Consider the following 18,283-nt stretch of genomic DNA (forward strand, 5'->3'; position numbering starts at 1 on the left):
TAGAAATGCTGCAATTAAGAACGATGACAATAATTGCTTTTGGCAGAAATAGAGAGGGAAGAGCCTTTGGAGGGAAATACCCAAAGCAATTACCTGTCAAAACTAATAAAAGGAGCATGCCCTGGAATGCACAGAGCACAGAAATGAGAATGTACTCTTCTCAGGAGACAATTGGCGGAGGTGTGAGATGGCCACATCCTGGGAAGGGCGTTAGCTGCAGCCGAGAGCTGAGGGACTAACTGCAGAGATAATCAGAGAAGGGGCTCTGGGCACGACAGTAACCCTACCGTCCACAGAGGCAGAAACCAGGCAATACACCGTCCAACCAATAGGCTGCTCTTGATGATCCAGCACGGTTTTCAGGTAAGTTTCTTCTACTTGGTAGTAACGAGCATTCATTTCTCCAGCAGACGTTTACTGAACATCTGCTGCACTGCCATGCACTGTACTGTGGGTGGGACCACCTGCCACTGTGCAGGGCTCCCTGACCAGGGCTTTTCTTGCCAGAAAGGATGGTAAAGCTTAACCCTACAAACACAGCCTTGATGTGGAAATTTCCTCCTAACATCCCCCTGGCTGGCAAGAGTCGGCTCCTGGTCCCTGAGAGAAACAGCTAAGACAGGAGGAGACAATGCCCCATAGCACAGCGTGGCCTCCAAACATGTTTAGAATGCTGCAGAGGATATTTTACAGCAAGCCAGGTTTTTTTCAGAAGACTCAGATACGCTGACATTCTGTCTCATTAGTGCGCTGCACACATCCCACCCTCAACAGCCTGACGGTGAACTACAGACTGTGTCGGGAAATGCCATCTCCTGGCACACCGCCCTTAGGTGGCACCTGGAAACTGGATCACAGCAGGATTCTGAATTTCAGAAACAGCGGTTTGATTCTGGGCTGGGGTTCAGGTGGATTCCACAGGCGGGGGCCACATTCTGGGACCTGAACAAACATTAAACCCACGACTCCAAATCCAGAAATAACCAAAACTATTAAATGAACAAGAAGATTTTTCAAAGTAACGTATATAGGTCCAGACAGAACCTATGCATTTTTAAGAATGTGCTGAATCCAATACAACCCAAACATCCAAGTATGCTCCAAATGGAGCCTGAGTCAGTCCAATCCATGTGGTTGGGATCCCTGCTCAGCCATCGCTGCCTAAAGAGAAAGAATCATTGCAAATGCCTCAGAGGTGGGAGTCTCTCCCACACCTGCAGGGTCCTTGGGGCCCTCAGCTTCACACTGACAGAGGCACTGAGTAAACGCATGTGGGCATCAGGAAAACAGATGTGTGTGCTAATTCGTCTGCAAAATGCCTGAACTCTTCCCCTTCCAGATGTTTGCTGTTATTACCTTCACGGACAGCCAGTGCTTCCTTTCATGTCAAATATTCTCAAACCCTTCCCCCGAACTCCTGCCATGGCTCGGGATGCTGCTGGGGCCACAGGGGCTTAGGGCTGGGACCACACGAAACCTGCCTTGGAGAGGTGAACATTCAAGGCCTCAAAGCATGGGGAGTCCTGCTGTGCTATTCCAAGGACAATCTTCCATAGATTTATGATCAGGACTTGCGTCTCTTCCCGGGTCATCCCAGAACACACATCCACAGCGCCAGGACAAACCGCCCACCTCCGCCTTGCAGCAAGGCCTGACCATGGGTCTCAGCAGGAATGGAGCCAGGTGAGGACACCTGGTACTGGTCTCTCCTTCAGGCTCCTGCTGCCTCTGCCCCCGCGGGACCTGACGGGGATGAGGGGACACCATCCCAGCTTAGTCAGGGCCAGCAGCTGTGCCCAGGGTCCACAGAACGGCCGGCCGTGGTGTGGGACAGCTGCTGGGCCCTGGGACGTCTGCCTCATCCACACCCTGGGACCCAGCTCTCATGACCTCACAGTCCCATCCTCTCCCAACCCCTGACCACCCTGGAGCAGTTCTGAGCCTGCAGTGGTCTCCTCATGCCCCCAGGCACCTGCTGGCACCAGAACCCACCTTCTGTCCCCCAGATGACTGAGGTCCTAACAACTGTGTGAAAACCTCTGCGCACCCCTGGCCACTCCCCTCCTGCCTCGGGCCTCCCACCTGCGTGCTGGGACCCCTTCACCCTCTCTCCAGCAGCCTTGGCAGTCCCTACCAGAGGCACTTTCCTCACCTCTGACCCCCCTTCTTTACTCTGTGAAATTTCAGGAGGAGATCCCCTGCCGTCCTGCAGCCTGGGTCCTGCCCTGAGGCCTGGCTCTGGCTCTACTGATCCTCGGAGGTGGCTCCTGGAGCTGCCCTTCCCACACTTACCACAAGGGCATCTCCGTCTCCTACCTGGAGGAACTCGATCAATGAGCTTCCTCATTTCCAGGAATGCCCTAATTCCTTCCAGAAATGACTGCTTCATGGACCTTCCTGAAACACAGCTCACACGCAAACCCCACTTCTCAGGAGCCTTCAGTGCTCTCAGCTCTGCAGGTTGGGCACGCTGACCGCTCTTCTCCCTCAACTGCTCCCTCCTTCCCTCCCTGCGGCTGAGCTCAGGCCTGACACAGGCTTCTTCCACCTGCTGCACACCAAAGCCCACCACCCTTCAAGCTCCAGGGCAAAGTCAGCCCGAGCCCTGGTGTAAATGTCCCCCCTCCCTCCTGTGAGCTCCCACAGCACATTTTGGTGCCAGGAGACAGTGGTCTTGGGGCTGATGGCATGCCCGTCTGCAGCTGTAAGAAGAACTCCTGTCACCACCCACCTGGGACAGGGCCAGGTAACCAGCTTCACACTCCGTCCCCTCAAACTGGCCTCTGTCCTCCCCTCTTGAAACTACCTTCACAAAAATTATAACAGTGAGAAAATGATGGCAGTGAAAGAGACCTGATTTAACCACCCCCCATCTTGCCTTTAGATGCCCTCAATTATTCCTGGGCTTAGGTCAAGCTAACTTCAGGAGACTTTTAGATTATGGTTTAAGTGATGAGAGCCCTTCCCCCAAACTCAACCATCTTTGTAAGGCTAATGAGAGACCACCGGGCTAGGGGGAGGACAGGAGCCTGAATTCCGCTAAGCCACAGATATAAATGATTGCCAGTCGTTATTCTGGAAGTCACAAGATATGCAACCTCCCCAATTACCCCTGCAGATGACTTCGCTATTGTGGAACGTAAGATTGGCCTTTTGAGATGTCTTTTCAGGGTTTCTGCAAGTCTGACACCATGGCTGCACCTGAACTGGTCAACCACTCCTGTAGCCCCACCCAGAAGTGATTCAGCCCACCGAGGACCATTTCTCACGCCCCTATGATGGCACTCCAGCCAATCAGCAGCAAGCACCATTGCCTAGCACCCCCATCCCCAAAGTACCTTTGAAAAACCGTAGCCTCTGAGCCTTTGATGAGGTTGATTTGAGTAACAACTTGGTCTCCCACATGGCGTGGCCAGCATCACGTCAATTAAATGCTTTCTTTACTGCAATGCTGTGTATTGATCTTGTTTGTGCAGTAGGCAGGAAGAACCCAGCGGGTGGTTACATTCTCCACTGGCAAGGAAAGAGCTACAGGTAAGTTACAGATCCTTTGAAAAGCTCTGTTAATAATCTCCTGGGAGGGGAGGGAGGTTGCCTTGAAATTAACTGTCAATTCTGAGCCACAGAAGCATGACCAATGGCAGGATACTTAAGAGGCTGCAGACATCTCAGCGTGCTCTGGATATGGCATCCAAGGCCCAGCATGGCAGTCTCCTCTTCCAGACAGAACACGCCACCTCCGCCCAGTTCATCTACATGCAGAAACGTAGAGAATGGGGTGGTCTGTGCCAGGGGTGTGATAGGGGAGACTCTAGCCAGTGGAACGAGGAGGGGTCATCAAATCTTAGAAAGAAGAACATGGGGCCCTGCCCTCAAACTTCAAAGAATCGACATAGACCAGAGAAGAGAAAATGCTGATTTCACAAAGTGGATGGTGAACAAATGGAAAACCTTATCTCCAGTGTAAAGGCAAACACAAAACTCTCAGGACCCTCAAACTCTTTATGCCAAAGGAAAAGTTGAGGATGGAGGCCGAGTTCATTTCACACTGATCATGCCAATTACAAGCTTGTCTTCCCAGGTTCAGAATGACAAGATGAGATCAGCCATTTCCTCCACCTACCCAGAGATACCTGCAAAACTGATGCTTCCTTTACCCCCTTTCTTTCTTCAAAAGTTCATCTGGTCTGATGTAAAATGCAGATTTACCAGGTACCAACTAAAGTCTCAGGGTGTGGCCATTTGCCTTACTACCTCCTCGCCCCTCTCCCCACAGGACTTTGCCCTTTAAGGACAAGTATAAATGCTAACCCTCCTGAAGACCTCTTCAGAAAAGATAGTCAGAGGTGTGTCTGTGACTCATGTTTTTTCTGGATGTGGTGTAAGACTGGCTTAATAAACCTCTTGAAACCTTCATTGAAATCCACACCTCAGTCACTGATTTTGGTTATCACCAGAGGTGGCTTAAGCTTCTCAAAGTTAAAATGGAGACAACACCTGAAAAATCCCTGAGCAGACACAACCAGTCAGGTCTCATAAATCACCTCAACCTTGATTGATTTGCAGACATAAGGGACACTTAACCTGAGCCATTTCTTGTAAATTCCCATTTTAAAGAAGAATAGGATTTAAGCTTAACAACCAGAAGTAGCCAACAAACTGTTAATAACCATATCAACGAGGGACTTTCTAATGGGACAGAACAAATGAGCCAGCTGTGCAAGTGTAACCAAGCCGGCATTCTTTGCTTTACTTCTGTGTTTGTCTATAAAAACCTACCCCTCACATTGCCTCAGGGGAGTTCCTGAACCACCTCGGGTTTGGAGCTGCCCAGTTCATGAACTGTTGCTTGCTCAAATCAACTCTTTAAACATGTCACTGTGCCTCGGTTTACCTTTTTGACAGTCTGTTGTCAGAAGCAAGATCTGAAGGAGACCCTTGATGACCCCTGGGAGCAGCGCGTAACCAGGCATGGGCAGCCCCCGGGCCACTGCACTTACTGCTCTCCCGCTGCATTTGGTGGCCACAGGGTGAGCCCCTCTAGGAGGTCGAGCTCCACAACTTGCATCCTGAGCTCTCTGACTCCATGGGAGCAGTTTTTGTTCCAGAGCTCAGCCTGGGTCTGACAGGGACTGCACTGGAACCTGGATTGGGATCCAGAGTCAAACTGGGTATTCTACAGAAACTGGCCTGGGTCTAGTTGGAGGCCTCAGGTAAGAAAAATGTGAGAAAAACAGGGAATTATGGGTTCATCAGAATCCATGGAGGCTGGGACTCCCCATCTGGAACTCCAGCTCATTTTACGTTCAGAAACTACAGACCCAGAGCCCGTGGCTTTCTCGAGAAATGGGTGCAGCTCAGGAGGATGACTCTGAGTCACAGTGGCCACAGTGGGAAGTTTATTCCAGACGAAATCATTCACGTACAGGCACATTCAAGAAAAAGGAATCCTGAGTGCCTGCAAAACCACACAATACATTTTTTGATTGGCATACAGATTGATTTTAGACAGAATGACTCCAAAAATACAGCCTCCCTAAAGGAATCTCTACAGCACTCAAACAAAACACTATTTTGAGTCTACTAACATTTGATTTCTTGCCTTTTCCCTATGAAGATTCTGAAAACCAACTTCCTTACAAATTAAATCCTCCACTGAGCCTGGGGCATCTGCAACAACTAACTCAGATTTTGGCCTTGCACACAACCCTGAGCTATTACAAAAGCAGCCACCTGAAGCTGAAGAGGAGAAGGACTTGTCAACACACCAGTGTCTCCCAGCCAATCCCTAAACATGGCCTGCAGTCCCAATATGGCTGACCCTGGACAACAGGCAACTATGCCCACAACTCCTCTCTGGGGAAAACTCAATGTCCTTTCTCCCTGCCTTAGAGATACTGAAATCTTTAAAATGTAGGCATCTGGGAAATGACTCATCAGAAGGGAGAATAAATGGGAACACTGTAGAAAAAACTGGCAAATGGAAAATCTTAAAGTCCTTTCCATATGTATTAACAAAAGACTTTGGCCATCCAAACAGGTAACTTTATCTGCCAAGAACACAATTTGGACTGACCACTGAGTTTTATATTATTGTACGTGGCACAGGGCTACAATTTGAGAACAGAAGCCAGGAATCTCTGCTTCTGTCTGTTTGGTTATGTACGTCTATATGTATGTATGTTATTTATATGTCACATTATCCTACCTCCCGATATTATTATTAGAAATAACATATAAAAGAGCTGTATTTTACTGGCCTAAAGAAAATTAGATGCTTGTATAAATTAAATATTGTATCAAAAAAAGGACTAACCCAATGGTTTTCGAGTTCATATAACTTGAGTAATCTTTAATAAATAAAAGTATCAATGATTTAGTAGAAATGGACATTCTACCTAGCTGAGCTAGTCAAATAAGCTTGTTATTCCTCTTAAAAAATTTGTCAACAAGAAAAGTAACCTGAGATGACAGGTAGTTTGATATTATCTGTTTAAAAACAGTTTCCAAATCTTTTTGAAAACTTGAAATTCTGAAATTATACTAAGTTAAATTAAATGATATTTGCTACATATCTAGATCATACCCAAATAAGATAAACTACTAAAACACTAATTCCTAAAAAGAAGTTTAAACTTAAGTATTTTTGGCTTATTATAGAGGAAATGGAGCTACCTGGGTCTGCCAGTAAGCATGTCCTGTGCTAAGAAAGTACGTGCCATTTATTAACTATGATATCATGTACTTCCTAAATCACAGTGCATATTAATGTCACTAAGGATTAAGAATTTGAATTAACATGTGTGATTAAAACCACTAGAAATAAATATCAAAGCAAACAACTGTATATGAAAAATGTACACAGAAAGTAGGATGTGTTTTTAATAAGGAAAGTATATGAGGTCTGTGTTTAAGGAAAAAGAGAGTACTTTTATCTTAAAGCAAGATGACTGATTGTTCCAGAATGGAAAAGAAGAAAATGAGTAAGACAAAAGCTGGTTGGGCATACACAGTTGCAGAAGGTCTGACAAAAGAAATTTTATGTGTGGTCAAACTTCTAAGATTAGAATGATTTTATTTATAAGTTTCTGTTAAAAAAAAGCTTAGTAAAGTACTGACACAAAGTGAGTTTGTTTTCTCTCTATTAATAGGACAGTATTTTCTTGAATATTGGTCTTCTCTTAATTACAAAAGTGTTTTTTTTTACGTTTTAAGTAATTGGCCTAGAAAACAATGATTTTGTGTTTTATCAGGATAACTTACTAAGCTTCATGCTGTCTTTATTTAGTCTCTGATTAGTTAAGGAAAATGAGTCTTTAATATTAAAAAAGGGCCAGCTGCAGGGGCTTGCGCCTGTAATCTCAGCACTGCGGGAGGCCAAGGCAGGTGGATCACTTGAGGTCAGGAGTTCGAGACCAGCCTGACCAACATGGTGAAACTCTGTCTCTGCCAAAAATACAAAAAATTAGGTGGGCTCGGTGGCACATGCCAGTAATCCCAGCTACTCAGGAGGCTGAGGCAGGAGAACTGCTTCAACCCAGGAGGCGAAGGTTGCAGTGAGCCGAGATCACACCCCTGCACTCCAATCTGGGCAACAGAGTGAGTGAGACTCCGTCTCAAAAAATAAATAAAATAAAATAATACAAATTATATTTAAAAAGGTAAGTTTTTTTTACAATCTGGTGTCTGTTCCATAAAAACCTGCAGGAAAATATTAATAGGAGGAAGCTGGGTGCGGTGACTCACACCTGCAATCCCAGCACTCTGAGAGGCCAAGGCGGGTGGATCGCTTGAGGTCAGGAGTTCGAGACCAGCCTGGCCAACATGGTGAAACCCCATCTCTACTAAAAATATAGAAATTAGCTGGGCTTGGTGACGACGCCTGTAATCCTAGCTACTCAGGAGGCTGAGGCAAGAGAATTGCTTGAACCTAGGAGGCAGAGGTTGCAGTGAGCTGAGATCATGCTATTGCACTCCAGCCTGGGTGACAGAGCAAAACTCCATCTCAGAAAAAATAAATAAATGAATAAATAAATGAGAGGATCAGCCAACGCATCAGCAAATGTCAGCCAGATGGTTTAATTTCCACTCATCCCACGACACGAGGCAAGCCTCAAACATACAGGCCCTGGCCATGAAGCCTTTGGAGCATCACTGGAACTGGGTATTGACCCAAAAAACTCTATAAAGCTTTGTGACCAAAGAGGTTCAAGTCTCAAGTCCCCTTCAGAAAGAGCTGCAATCTGCTCAAGTGTCCAAGTTTGCCTCTGTTGCTCATAACAACATACCAGAAACTGGGTAAATTACAAAGGAAAGGCATTTATTTCTTACAGTTATGAGGCTGGACAAGTCAGGGTCGAGTGGCCACAGTGGTGAGGGCTTTCCTGCTGGTTGGGACTCCTCACGGTCCCCAGGTGGCACAGGGCATTGTGTAGTGAGGGGGCTGAGCGTGTTGGCCCAGGTCTCTCTTCTTATAATAACACCTCTCCCATGAAAACGCACTAATCTATTAATGGATTAACCCACTTATGAGGGCAGAGCTTCCATGATCCAATCACCTCTTCAAGGCCCGACTTTCAATACTACCACATTGAGGATCAACTTTCAGCCTGAGTATTGAAGGAGATAAATATTCAAACCACAGCACATCAAAAACATGTGAAAGCCAGAGCCACCAAGAATCTGACAGGCTGCACGAAAGCACACATTAGTATCCATAGTGGCCATGTACCCCAAACAAGCACTGCTGCCCAGGAAGAAGCTGAGAGGCCACTGGCCACACTGAGGAGCTGTGTGTGTGGACTGCTGCACGCTGGCTGTGGGTCTGGTTTCCACTGAGCCAGCCCAGGTCTCTGAGCCTCTCAAGAACCCCCGTGCCAACACAGTCCTTGTGGAAGAACAGGCTGAGCCCAGGAAAAGGAGGAAGCCCGATAGACAACATGCCGTAAAAACCATGGCTCGTAAGTAAAGAATGTGAAATGGGTATATCAATATAAAATCATAAAAAATGAGGCCAGCAGGAATTGTTACTGCTGTGGCCACCTGGAGAAGGAGCAGCCACTCGTCACCAACCCCCACCAGCAGGACGGGAAGCAGCCAGGTTCTGAGGACGTACCTGGGGAGGAGGAGGCAGGTGTGAGAGCCCAAGGATGGAGGAGACAGAGATCAAGGGAGGGGAGTGGAGAGGGCAGAGAGGTGTGCACTGGGAGAGGCCATCGACAGGTGGGAGCTTGCTGCGTTTCGGGTCACCAGCACCAGACTGAGCCCTGACCTCAGAAGAAGGGATGGGGAGGAAGCCAACTCTGACCCCACCAGCAGCAGCTCACCCCAAGGGGCCGGCCACCCAGCCCGAATGGCTTCCTGTGACCCACTGTGGTCACCTAGGCAACAGCTCTGTTCTTCCCAGACAGGAGAAGCCACTGGTGCACCTCCGAGTGGCTCCTCCACCTGCCAGAAACTGACTTCTCAACCATAATTCCCTTTATGATGCTTAAGATAAGCATTTTATTCAGGGTAAAAATTAATTCAGTGAGAGTTGTTTCCTATAAAAAGTGAATACAAAGACATTACTTTAAAAAAAAAATAGAGACAACTTCTTGCTCTGTTGTCCAGGCTGGAGTGCAGTGGTGCCATCACAGCTCATTGCAGCCTTGAACTCCTGGGCTCAAGCAATCCTCCTGCCTCGGCCTCCTGAGAAGCTGGGACTATAGTGTGTGCCACCACACCAGGTTAATTTAAAAAGTTTTTCTGGTGTCTTGCTATGTGAATCAGGCTTGTCTTGAACTCCTGCCTTCAAGTTATCCTCCTGCCTCGATCTCCCAAAGTGCTGGGATTACAGGTGTGAGCCCATTGCACCAGGCCATAAAGACATTACTTTAAGACTATCTCAATCAATAAACAGTTATTAATTGTTTAAATATCCAAGACGAGGAAATGACCTTAAGGAGTTTAGAAAATAGAAAAAAATCTAGTCAAAAAGATCCAAAAGAAAAAAGTGACCAGGCTGCTTATCTCAGCAGTCCAGAGTTATTTGCTCTAGGACAAGGACCTACTTATACCAGAGAGAAAACGGAAAGGAAAGAGATAGGCACCAATTAAGATGCAGCTGATGTCTACACCATCAATATTGACATCAGAGGAACCTACTTCTCTGCTCTCTGCCGTGGATTCCAAAACTGCTCGGTTCAGACCTCCTGGAGCATAAGACAGTGATTATTCATTTAGTTTCTTAGCACAGGTCTGACTGGAACGTCTGCTAAGGACCAGGAACAGCGAGCTCCCACCAGAGCTTCAGCTCTGACAGCATCACCGCACAGCTGAGCCGAGACCACAGAGCCAGGTGGAATGCTGCCGTCAGCACAGGCCTTGGGCCCCCAAGGAGGGCCAGGCCCCACATGATGTCATGGAACCCATTCGTGGACACTGTCCGGTTTCCTCTGACAAAGAGGAACAAGAAAGAAAAGACTAGGTGTGAAATGGGATGTGATTAAGTATATTCCACGTGACACAACCGTCACAGGAATGAGAAAGCAGACAAAAATCATGTCATTTGGTCATAGGAGATGGTGATTCCAATTTTGTATTAGTGGCTTGAAGTTAACCCTCAAATGCTGGTGAAATATTTTATTCCCACCAACAAAACAGTCACTAGAGCATTGTTTGTAGTAGCAAAGCACTGTCAACTACCTAAAAGTCCATGGACCTGGGACAGACTAAAGAAACACATTAGAATACTATAGCAGCTCTTAAATAGAATATAAGAACATATACAGAACAGTTGCCAAATACATTGTTAAGTTAAAATACAAAACAGAAAAGAAAAGCAAGATGCTGAGTGCGTGTGTGAAGAGTGTGCCAGCTTCCACGTGTGTGGAAGGAAAAGTGGGGTCTACCCATGTGTGGACTTGTGCGTACCCCGACTCTCCAGGGGCAGCTTGATGATGCCTGCTGTGTGTGAACAGCAAGTCTCTTGTCTCTGGCCCAGCATCTCACATCTTCTGCAGCACCTGCAAAACTGTGGCAGGCTACCTTGTTAGCCTGCAAGTGGGGAATGACCTCAAACCCTTCACAGTTCCTGACATGTAGATCCAAATAAGTTCAGCATCCATTGTTTAAAAGAAAAACCAAAGAAAAGTTAGTTTTTAAACCTAGCACCTTCCGTGGCCTGGTCTAAGCTGACATTCACCATCAGATCCATTTCAGCCATGTGCCTCTGAAGGATGGCTCAGAACAGGGAGCTCCCAGACGCACAGAAACCACCTCTGCTTCTCCCCAGCGCAGGTCACAACCCTCCAGACGCGGATGTTAAGAATGATATGAAGTCACATGGAAGTTCCTATCCAGCCTGTGCCTAGGCAGGAAGCCTGGACAAAGCCCCCTGAGGGACCTGTCCTTTCCACCTGCAGGTTGGCATGGGCCACGGGAAGAGGGCTGGATCTCGGCTCTGACGCCTGGAGTGCCTCACATGCATATGGGCAAGAGAAAGCTTGTCTTAGTGATGCATCAATGTTAAGTCACACAGCTCCAAATAACTCCTAAGCTTACAAAGCGAATCCTGTTAGAGAGTTTAGAATTGAAATTGGTTTCTGTCTGGATTTATGTGTTTTTTTTCAGATGCAACATGTAATAAAGAGAAAAATTTCCAAATCAGACTTACACAAATTATCTCACTGGAACTGGAAACTAGGTTTTTTTTTCACCTCATTTCTGGCACTCTTTCACACAAATTTCTTAATCGTACAGATTTAAAAGTGGCTGTTACAGACCCTCAGTGTCTCACCTCACCTGGCATCAGGTGCAAATGCACACTGTTGTCCCATGGAGTCACTCAGCCCATCTAATCAGATGCCTTCCTCAGCCTCAGCCTGTGGATTCTGGTTCACATCTCTGATAGCATCTTTATTCTGGTAACTTACTTCTATTTACATCTCTGGCATTTGAGCCATGCATATTTCAAAGAGTACAAAAAACAAAACAAAACAAGAGTGGCCAGGCTGAGGCCCTGGCACGCTGCTGCTTCTCTCCTGAAGGGCAGTGTCTTGTTACCAAGCACTTCATGCAAGTCAAAAAGGTAAAACGGATGAGATACAGATACTTTTCCTACAGAGCTGATACTGGAAATAAGAGCCTTCAATACAAGATGTCCAGGTAGACACCTGTTGCTGCAAGAAAGCCCAGGGACAAGTTTCCCAACCAACGCTGCCTACAAGGGGCCCTCAGGCCTGCATCTGAACCCGCTCCAGCTGGTGTGGGGCTGAGTGACTGCCTGGGACCTGTGGCCCCTAGTGTCCGACGGGACTCACACACAGACTGCCCACTGAGGAGGAGCCCCTGTGAGTAATTTAAATGTGCTGACCTATCTTTGGGTGAAGGTGCCCCAGGAAGCGTCTCCAATCTTGGGTTAAGCTAGGGTCCAGCTGTTGTGCAGTGAGCCATCAGACAGCTCCAGGCTCCCTCAAAATCTTGTTTTTTTAATGTATTGTTTGCAAGCTTTTAAGAAAGTGGAATATTTTATATAAATCTGCATTTCTAATATCCCATGAAAACAAGAAGCTGGACAATTTGGAACTTGGAGGTGAGGAGGGCTGCCCAGGTCCCCAGGCCCCCAAGTAACCAGGTAATCCTAAACGTCCATCTCTCCTCAGGACTACCTTTCCTAACTCAGAATTTTCACTGGGAAGAAGGACCCTCCATGGCCATGCTGCTGCTTCTGCCGTGACGGCTTGGCTGCCTCCTCCATGCACATCTCCTTGGCTGCGTCAGCATTTCCCAGGACAGACTCTCAGCATGGCTTCAGCTTTATTTGCCTTTCTCTGGACAGAGTTCAAACAGACAATCTGGAAGATGGGCCAGAACCACGCGTGCACCACGGAATCACAGACCTTTAAAGCCGGAAGAAGTCTTGGAGGCAGAGCCTGCATGTTTCAGACTGGGAAATGGTGGCTCAGAGCGGGATGGGAACGGTGAGGGACACGGGTTTTAGTAGCACGCTACAGCCCCGTTGTCCAGCATGGAGACCGCTGGCCGCCTGTGGCTACTGGACCTTGAAATGGGGTCCAAATTGTGTTGTGCTGTAAGCACAAAAAACACACTGGACTTCTACAACTTAGCATAAAATAAGAATGTAAAATTAATCACTTTAGGTTGATTATATGTCAAAATGTTAAAGATTCAGATTTATTCAGGTAAATAAATGATACTATTAAAATTCATCTCTCATGCTTCTTTTACTCATTGTAATGTGGCTTGCCGTCTATTTCTGCTGGGCAGGGCTATGCTTGAATAAAGCCCACCATCTGAGGCCCTCTACAGGACACCAGACTGTTTTAACACAGATTTAATTTCTTTCTTGAAGAGGAGAAAATCATGACAAAGAGCAGAGAAAGCTGACGGACAAAGGCCTTGCTACTATTTATAGGCCGGGTGCTATCCCAGGGCAGAGTCTATAAACAGGTTGTTAGCAGGCCCGGTTGGGGCATGATGGCCCAGCACGCCTCTGTCAAACCGGGGAAGGCAATCTGCACGTTCACAGCGTGCACCGCAGGCCGGTCTTCAGCACAACCAAAGTCCCGTTTTCCTGTTTACTTTCTGCCAAGGATCCATCATCCTTAACCAGATCAAACTCATCTGTCCTATAGCTAAGAATTTAAAATGCAAGAATTCAGATAAATGCTTTTATCCTCTGGAAAACTGAAGCTGCTTTTGCAAAGCATAACAAAGCCCATGAAATTGTTTTAGTAACTGTTGCTATCATCTCAAACCGTGGAAACTATTCTTGTTAAGAATTAAGGTTTTCTTTTTAAAGGTGTGTGTGAAGACTCTACCTGTCCAGCACTCTATAGTTCATTAGCAAACAGTGGGAAGTGGCCTTTCTTTTTCTTTTTTCTTTTTTTAAAGATGCAGGTGGTGACCCTGAACCACAGCTGAGTGAGGCATATTCCGGGGTTAGAATGTCACTGGAGTTCTTACTCACCAAGCTCTCTGCCTTACCTTTGTATTGTTCTGTTGGAGACCTCAGAAGCGCTGCACATTTTGTTTCTTCCTCCTGTATTTCCAGATGAAATCGGCATTCTGGGTGAATGCTGTTCACCTGTTCAAGGTTAAAAGAAATATTAATAACTAAAAATTCCACAATAAGAGGAAAAGCAAGCAAAAGTTCTACAAAAACAACCCAAAACCTCACAGTTTTAAACTGCTTCCAAACGTAAATGCATTTAAAACCAATCACCTTAATTTTTCCGGCATTTAAAAAAAACTTCATTATTTACTTTGTAAAGGTAATATAAAACAAATATAAAATCTAATAGAATATTTTTTTCTGAGCAGGAAAATGAACTTACTAACATAACACATCGGTACTAATTTGGAGGCAACAGAGCTCTTTACTCCATTAATCTCTCGATACCCGGCTCCTCCATTTCACAGCCTTTGGTTTGGTTTAAGTGGAGGCCTGTGGACTGTGCAGCTTCCTCCCAGGACGGCCTCCACCCGGGGAAAGAGCAGTGATAGAAGGGCTTTATTTTTAAAGGTGTTGGTACACGTTCAAAGCTTAACCCTCTAACTACAGATAAAACTGCAATCATTTTGACTAGAATTTGGGGTGGAAAAGATATTCAAAAAGATAAGCAAGATGAGGAAGGAGGCAGAGGTGGGGGAATCACACCATTGTGGCCCCACAGAGAAGAGGGGGCGATTTCCAGTCAGGCTCCATCAAGGGAGTGAAAGATGCTACAAAGATAGTAATTAACAGTCTATTAATGTGAGAAGAAGGCAGAACTGCACAATGCTTCCTCTCAGAAGGCACCGTTTCTACCTAGATCAACATTCTTGTTCTTCACGCCCACCCCCAAGTCAGCCCAGGGCCTGCCTAGCGGCCCTTAAGGGCTTAAGGAGGGCTCCCTCCACCCATCCTTTTGGTCGTGATCTTCTCCCTCCCCGCCACTACCCAAAATTCTACTTGTACTAAAGTAATAACCACAGAGAATCATACTGTGGGGTGCATTATGGCCATCTATGTTTAGTTATCTTACTATGGAAATGGTCAGTAAGAGTTCCAACCAGGAACACAATTTCCTAACACAATTAAGGGGAAAACAATGCTGGAACTGCTGCCACCTTTAGCTCCATTTAAAAGAGCCCCGAGCTTGCTTCTAAGAGCTGGTGACTGAACCAGCACCAGGCACTGACTCCCGGCTCCAAGTCCTCTGTTTTCATGCAGGACAAGTGAGTGGCTTAAATTTCAGAATTAAGGAAATTATATTGATGTAAAAAGAAAAAACTTTGTTAAAGTATAAAAGACATTATAATACCTGACGTTCCTGGAATACGCAGAGCAACGACTTAGGACGTTTTGTAGCAATGAAAGCGGCATTAACCATGATAAAGCCCGGGACTTTCCAAGGACCCGCTCCGCAAAGCGCCCACTCTCGACGGAGGAAAGCCCGGCTGCGCCTCCGCGCAAGGCCAGGGAGTGTGGCTCGAGCCCCGCTGCAGACCGGGCGTCGCCGGTTAATCAATGACACTGTCCCGTCGGCAGCGCAGCCTCCCAGCTGCAGAGCGGCCGCGGATCGATCCAGACCCACCTCGGCTGCCAGGCGCACCAAACCGCGCGCACCGCAAACCCGCTTCAGTCTCCGAGAGGAAAGCAAGAAACAAGGCTCGGATATTTTTCTTTCTTTCCTTTTTTTTTTAAAGGCTCACAAAGGGAATAATTCAGAACTCCATGTGCGAAGGCACTTATTCAACAAACTTACGCGCGGTTATTTTCCTCCAGTGCTCTTGGGAAAAAAGCAACTATTTTCAAAAGGAAACTTGACTTAACCGACGCCACGTCCCCCCGACACTAAAACAAACAGTAAGTATAGGGAGGGCCCGAGAGGCATCTGCGGCCAACGCCAACCCCGATCTCCCCGTGAAACGCGCACCCGCGCAGGTGCCCGCAGCTCCCAGCTCCCGGGACGGCCCCGAACCAGCTCATCGTTGACGCGTCCAGGGAGAAACGATCCCGTTTCCAGCAAACCCCGGACGATGGGGCGCGGGGAAGGGCGCAGGCGGCCTCCGAACCCGAGTCCCGCAACCCGGCGGGGCCGGAGCTTGGCGCTTCCCGCTCTCCGGGAGGAAGCTCCGGACTCCGGGCGACCCCGCTCCCCTCCCCGACCCCGCCCGCGCTCCAGCACCCGGGAGGAAGGCGAAGCCCGGCGGGAGCAGCGCTCTCTTCCAAAGGAGACCCGGGTCCGGGGCGCCGTGGGGCGGGGGTCGCGGGCGCACTCACCGGGGCGAGCAGCCAGCAGGTCAACAGCGCGGGCGGCAGCAGCGTCCGCATCCCGAGCTCAGCGTGCCGGGGGCCGCCCCGCGCCCGCCGCCTCGGTCCTGGGTCCCCGCGGTTCCGCCGCCTCCAGCATGGGCCGGGCGCGAGTGCGCGGAGACCTCGGGCCCCGCAGCTGCAGCCGAGCGGCCCGAGCGCGTGGGCCGCCCCCTCCGTCCCGGCCCCTGGAGCGCGCTCACTGCTCGCCCGTCCCCGCCGCGCCCCGCCGCTCCGCCCCGCCCCTGTCCCCGCCCCGCGCTCCCCCGGTCCTCGTCTCCCTCCTGCCCCGATAACCGCCGCCCCGCGCCCCTCCTCCCCGCCCCCACTCCCCCTCCCCTGCGCCCGCGCCCTCTCCTCGCCCCTGGGCTCTCTGTCCCTCCCGCGCGCTCCCTCTGGTCTCCGCGACCCCCAGCCTCTCGCCGTCCCCTCCCCTCTCCTCTGCCCCGCGCCCCGCTCCCGGCCGCGCCTCGCTGAGTCTGTGGGCGGAGGGGCTGGGAACGGGGTGCTCCGTGCGCGCCCGGCTCCGAGTGGAGAGAACGGGGAAGAGCGGCCGGCGCGGGCCGGGAGAGGAGGACCGGCCAGGTGTGCGCTCGGAGGGGGCGGATGCCTTTGCCGCCGCCCGTACCCGCCTTTCTAAAGAACGGCAGAAGCCCAAGAAAGCGGCCAGCGACCCGTCCGGGGCGGGCGCGCCGTCTTTGTCGCCGGTGGGGCTCCGTTGGGGCGTCTGAAAACGGAGAAAATTAGAGTGCCTTTTGGTGGGGACCCCCACCGCCTCAAAAGAGGAAATCAGGTTGGACAGAAAGCTGGAGAAAAACGCAGACGGAGGTATAGGCGGGTCCTAGCTTCAGCTCGGTGGCTGGTTTTGTGTCCTGCGTTTGCAGAACGGGGAGTCATTCTCTCTCCGCAAACGCAGGGGCGGGTGGGGAGCGCTGGGGGACTCACGCGGTGCAGCGCGGGACCAGCCCCGGAGAGCTCGGCGTTCCCCAGCAAGTGGAAAGCACTGGAATGAGAGATACAAGTTAATTTTGTGTTGTTTTAATTTTTTATTTGAAAATAGTTTCAAACCTACACAAAAATTAGAAGAATAAGAATAGTACAAGTAACTCCTTTTTACCCTTTATCTGGATTCGGTCATTAACACCTCACTGGGCTTATCATTTGCTTCTCTCAGATCCCCCACCCTCTGCATTCACAAATACCGAATTTTCTATCACCTAATGTTTATCATCCACATCATCTGTCATCTACCTATCCATCACCTACCTATCATCTATCATCTCTCCGTCTGTCATGTACCTATCGTCCATCCGTCATGCGCCTATCACCCATCATCCACCTATCATCTATCAATTATCTGTGATCTATCCATTATGTACCACCTTTTATCTGTCATCTACCTATCTATAACCCATCGTCTGCCTATTTATCATCTACTATCTGCTGTCATTTATGATCTATCCATCTATCATGTACCTACCGTCTCTATGTCATGTATCAATCAGCTATCATCTACCTATCATCTCTCTGCGATCTATCATCTATATAACATCTATTACCTACCATCTCCCTATTTATCACCTATCATGTCCCTTTCTGTCATGTATCTATGATCTGTCCATCTATCATGTACCTATCATCTGTCTTCTTCCTGTTGATCATCTATCTGTAATTTATCATCTATTATGTCATCTATCATCTGCCTATCCATCATCTGTGATCTATCATATCTGTGATCTACCTGCCTGTCTCGTCTATCAATCACCTGTCATCTGCCTATCATCTATCATCTTCTGCCCATCATCTATCATCTGCCTGTCATCTATCGATCATCTATATCATCTGCCTATCTGTCATCTGCCTGTCGTCTATCGATCACCTATCATCAGCCTATCTATCCTCTACCTGTCTGTTATCTATCTGGCTTCATCCATGTGTATCTAGTGGGAAACGATAGAGAGGGAAACCTGGGCCTTCGGTGAG

General features: G+C 48.4%; 1 protein-coding gene across 7 annotated transcripts in view; it reads right to left on the reverse strand.

The window, feature by feature from the left end:
- VIPR2 (vasoactive intestinal peptide receptor 2) overlaps positions 1–16,550 on the reverse strand; it is a 107,871-nt gene extending 91,321 nt beyond the window's left edge. For 3 of the 7 annotated variants that reach the window (XM_030932612.1, XM_030932611.1, XM_030932616.1), the window contains exons 1-2: positions 16,271–16,549; positions 13,990–14,089 (exon numbers count right to left, since the gene is read on the reverse strand). In XM_030932612.1, coding sequence (XP_030788472.1) covers positions 13,990–14,089; positions 16,271–16,321 — 151 coding nt within the window. In that variant the 5' untranslated portion in view covers positions 16,322–16,549. Of the gene's footprint in view, positions 1–3,338; positions 3,514–13,989; positions 14,090–16,270 lie in introns of all 7 variants that reach the window. The other 4 variants (XM_030932614.1, XM_030932618.1, XM_030932613.1 and 1 more) reach the window with 3 other exon arrangements.
- Positions 16,551–18,283: the final 1,733 nt, after the last annotated feature.

This window comes from Rhinopithecus roxellana, chromosome 6 (genome assembly GCF_007565055.1).
Source record: "Rhinopithecus roxellana isolate Shanxi Qingling chromosome 6, ASM756505v1, whole genome shotgun sequence".
NCBI classification, from domain to species: Eukaryota; Metazoa; Chordata; class Mammalia; order Primates; family Cercopithecidae; genus Rhinopithecus; species Rhinopithecus roxellana.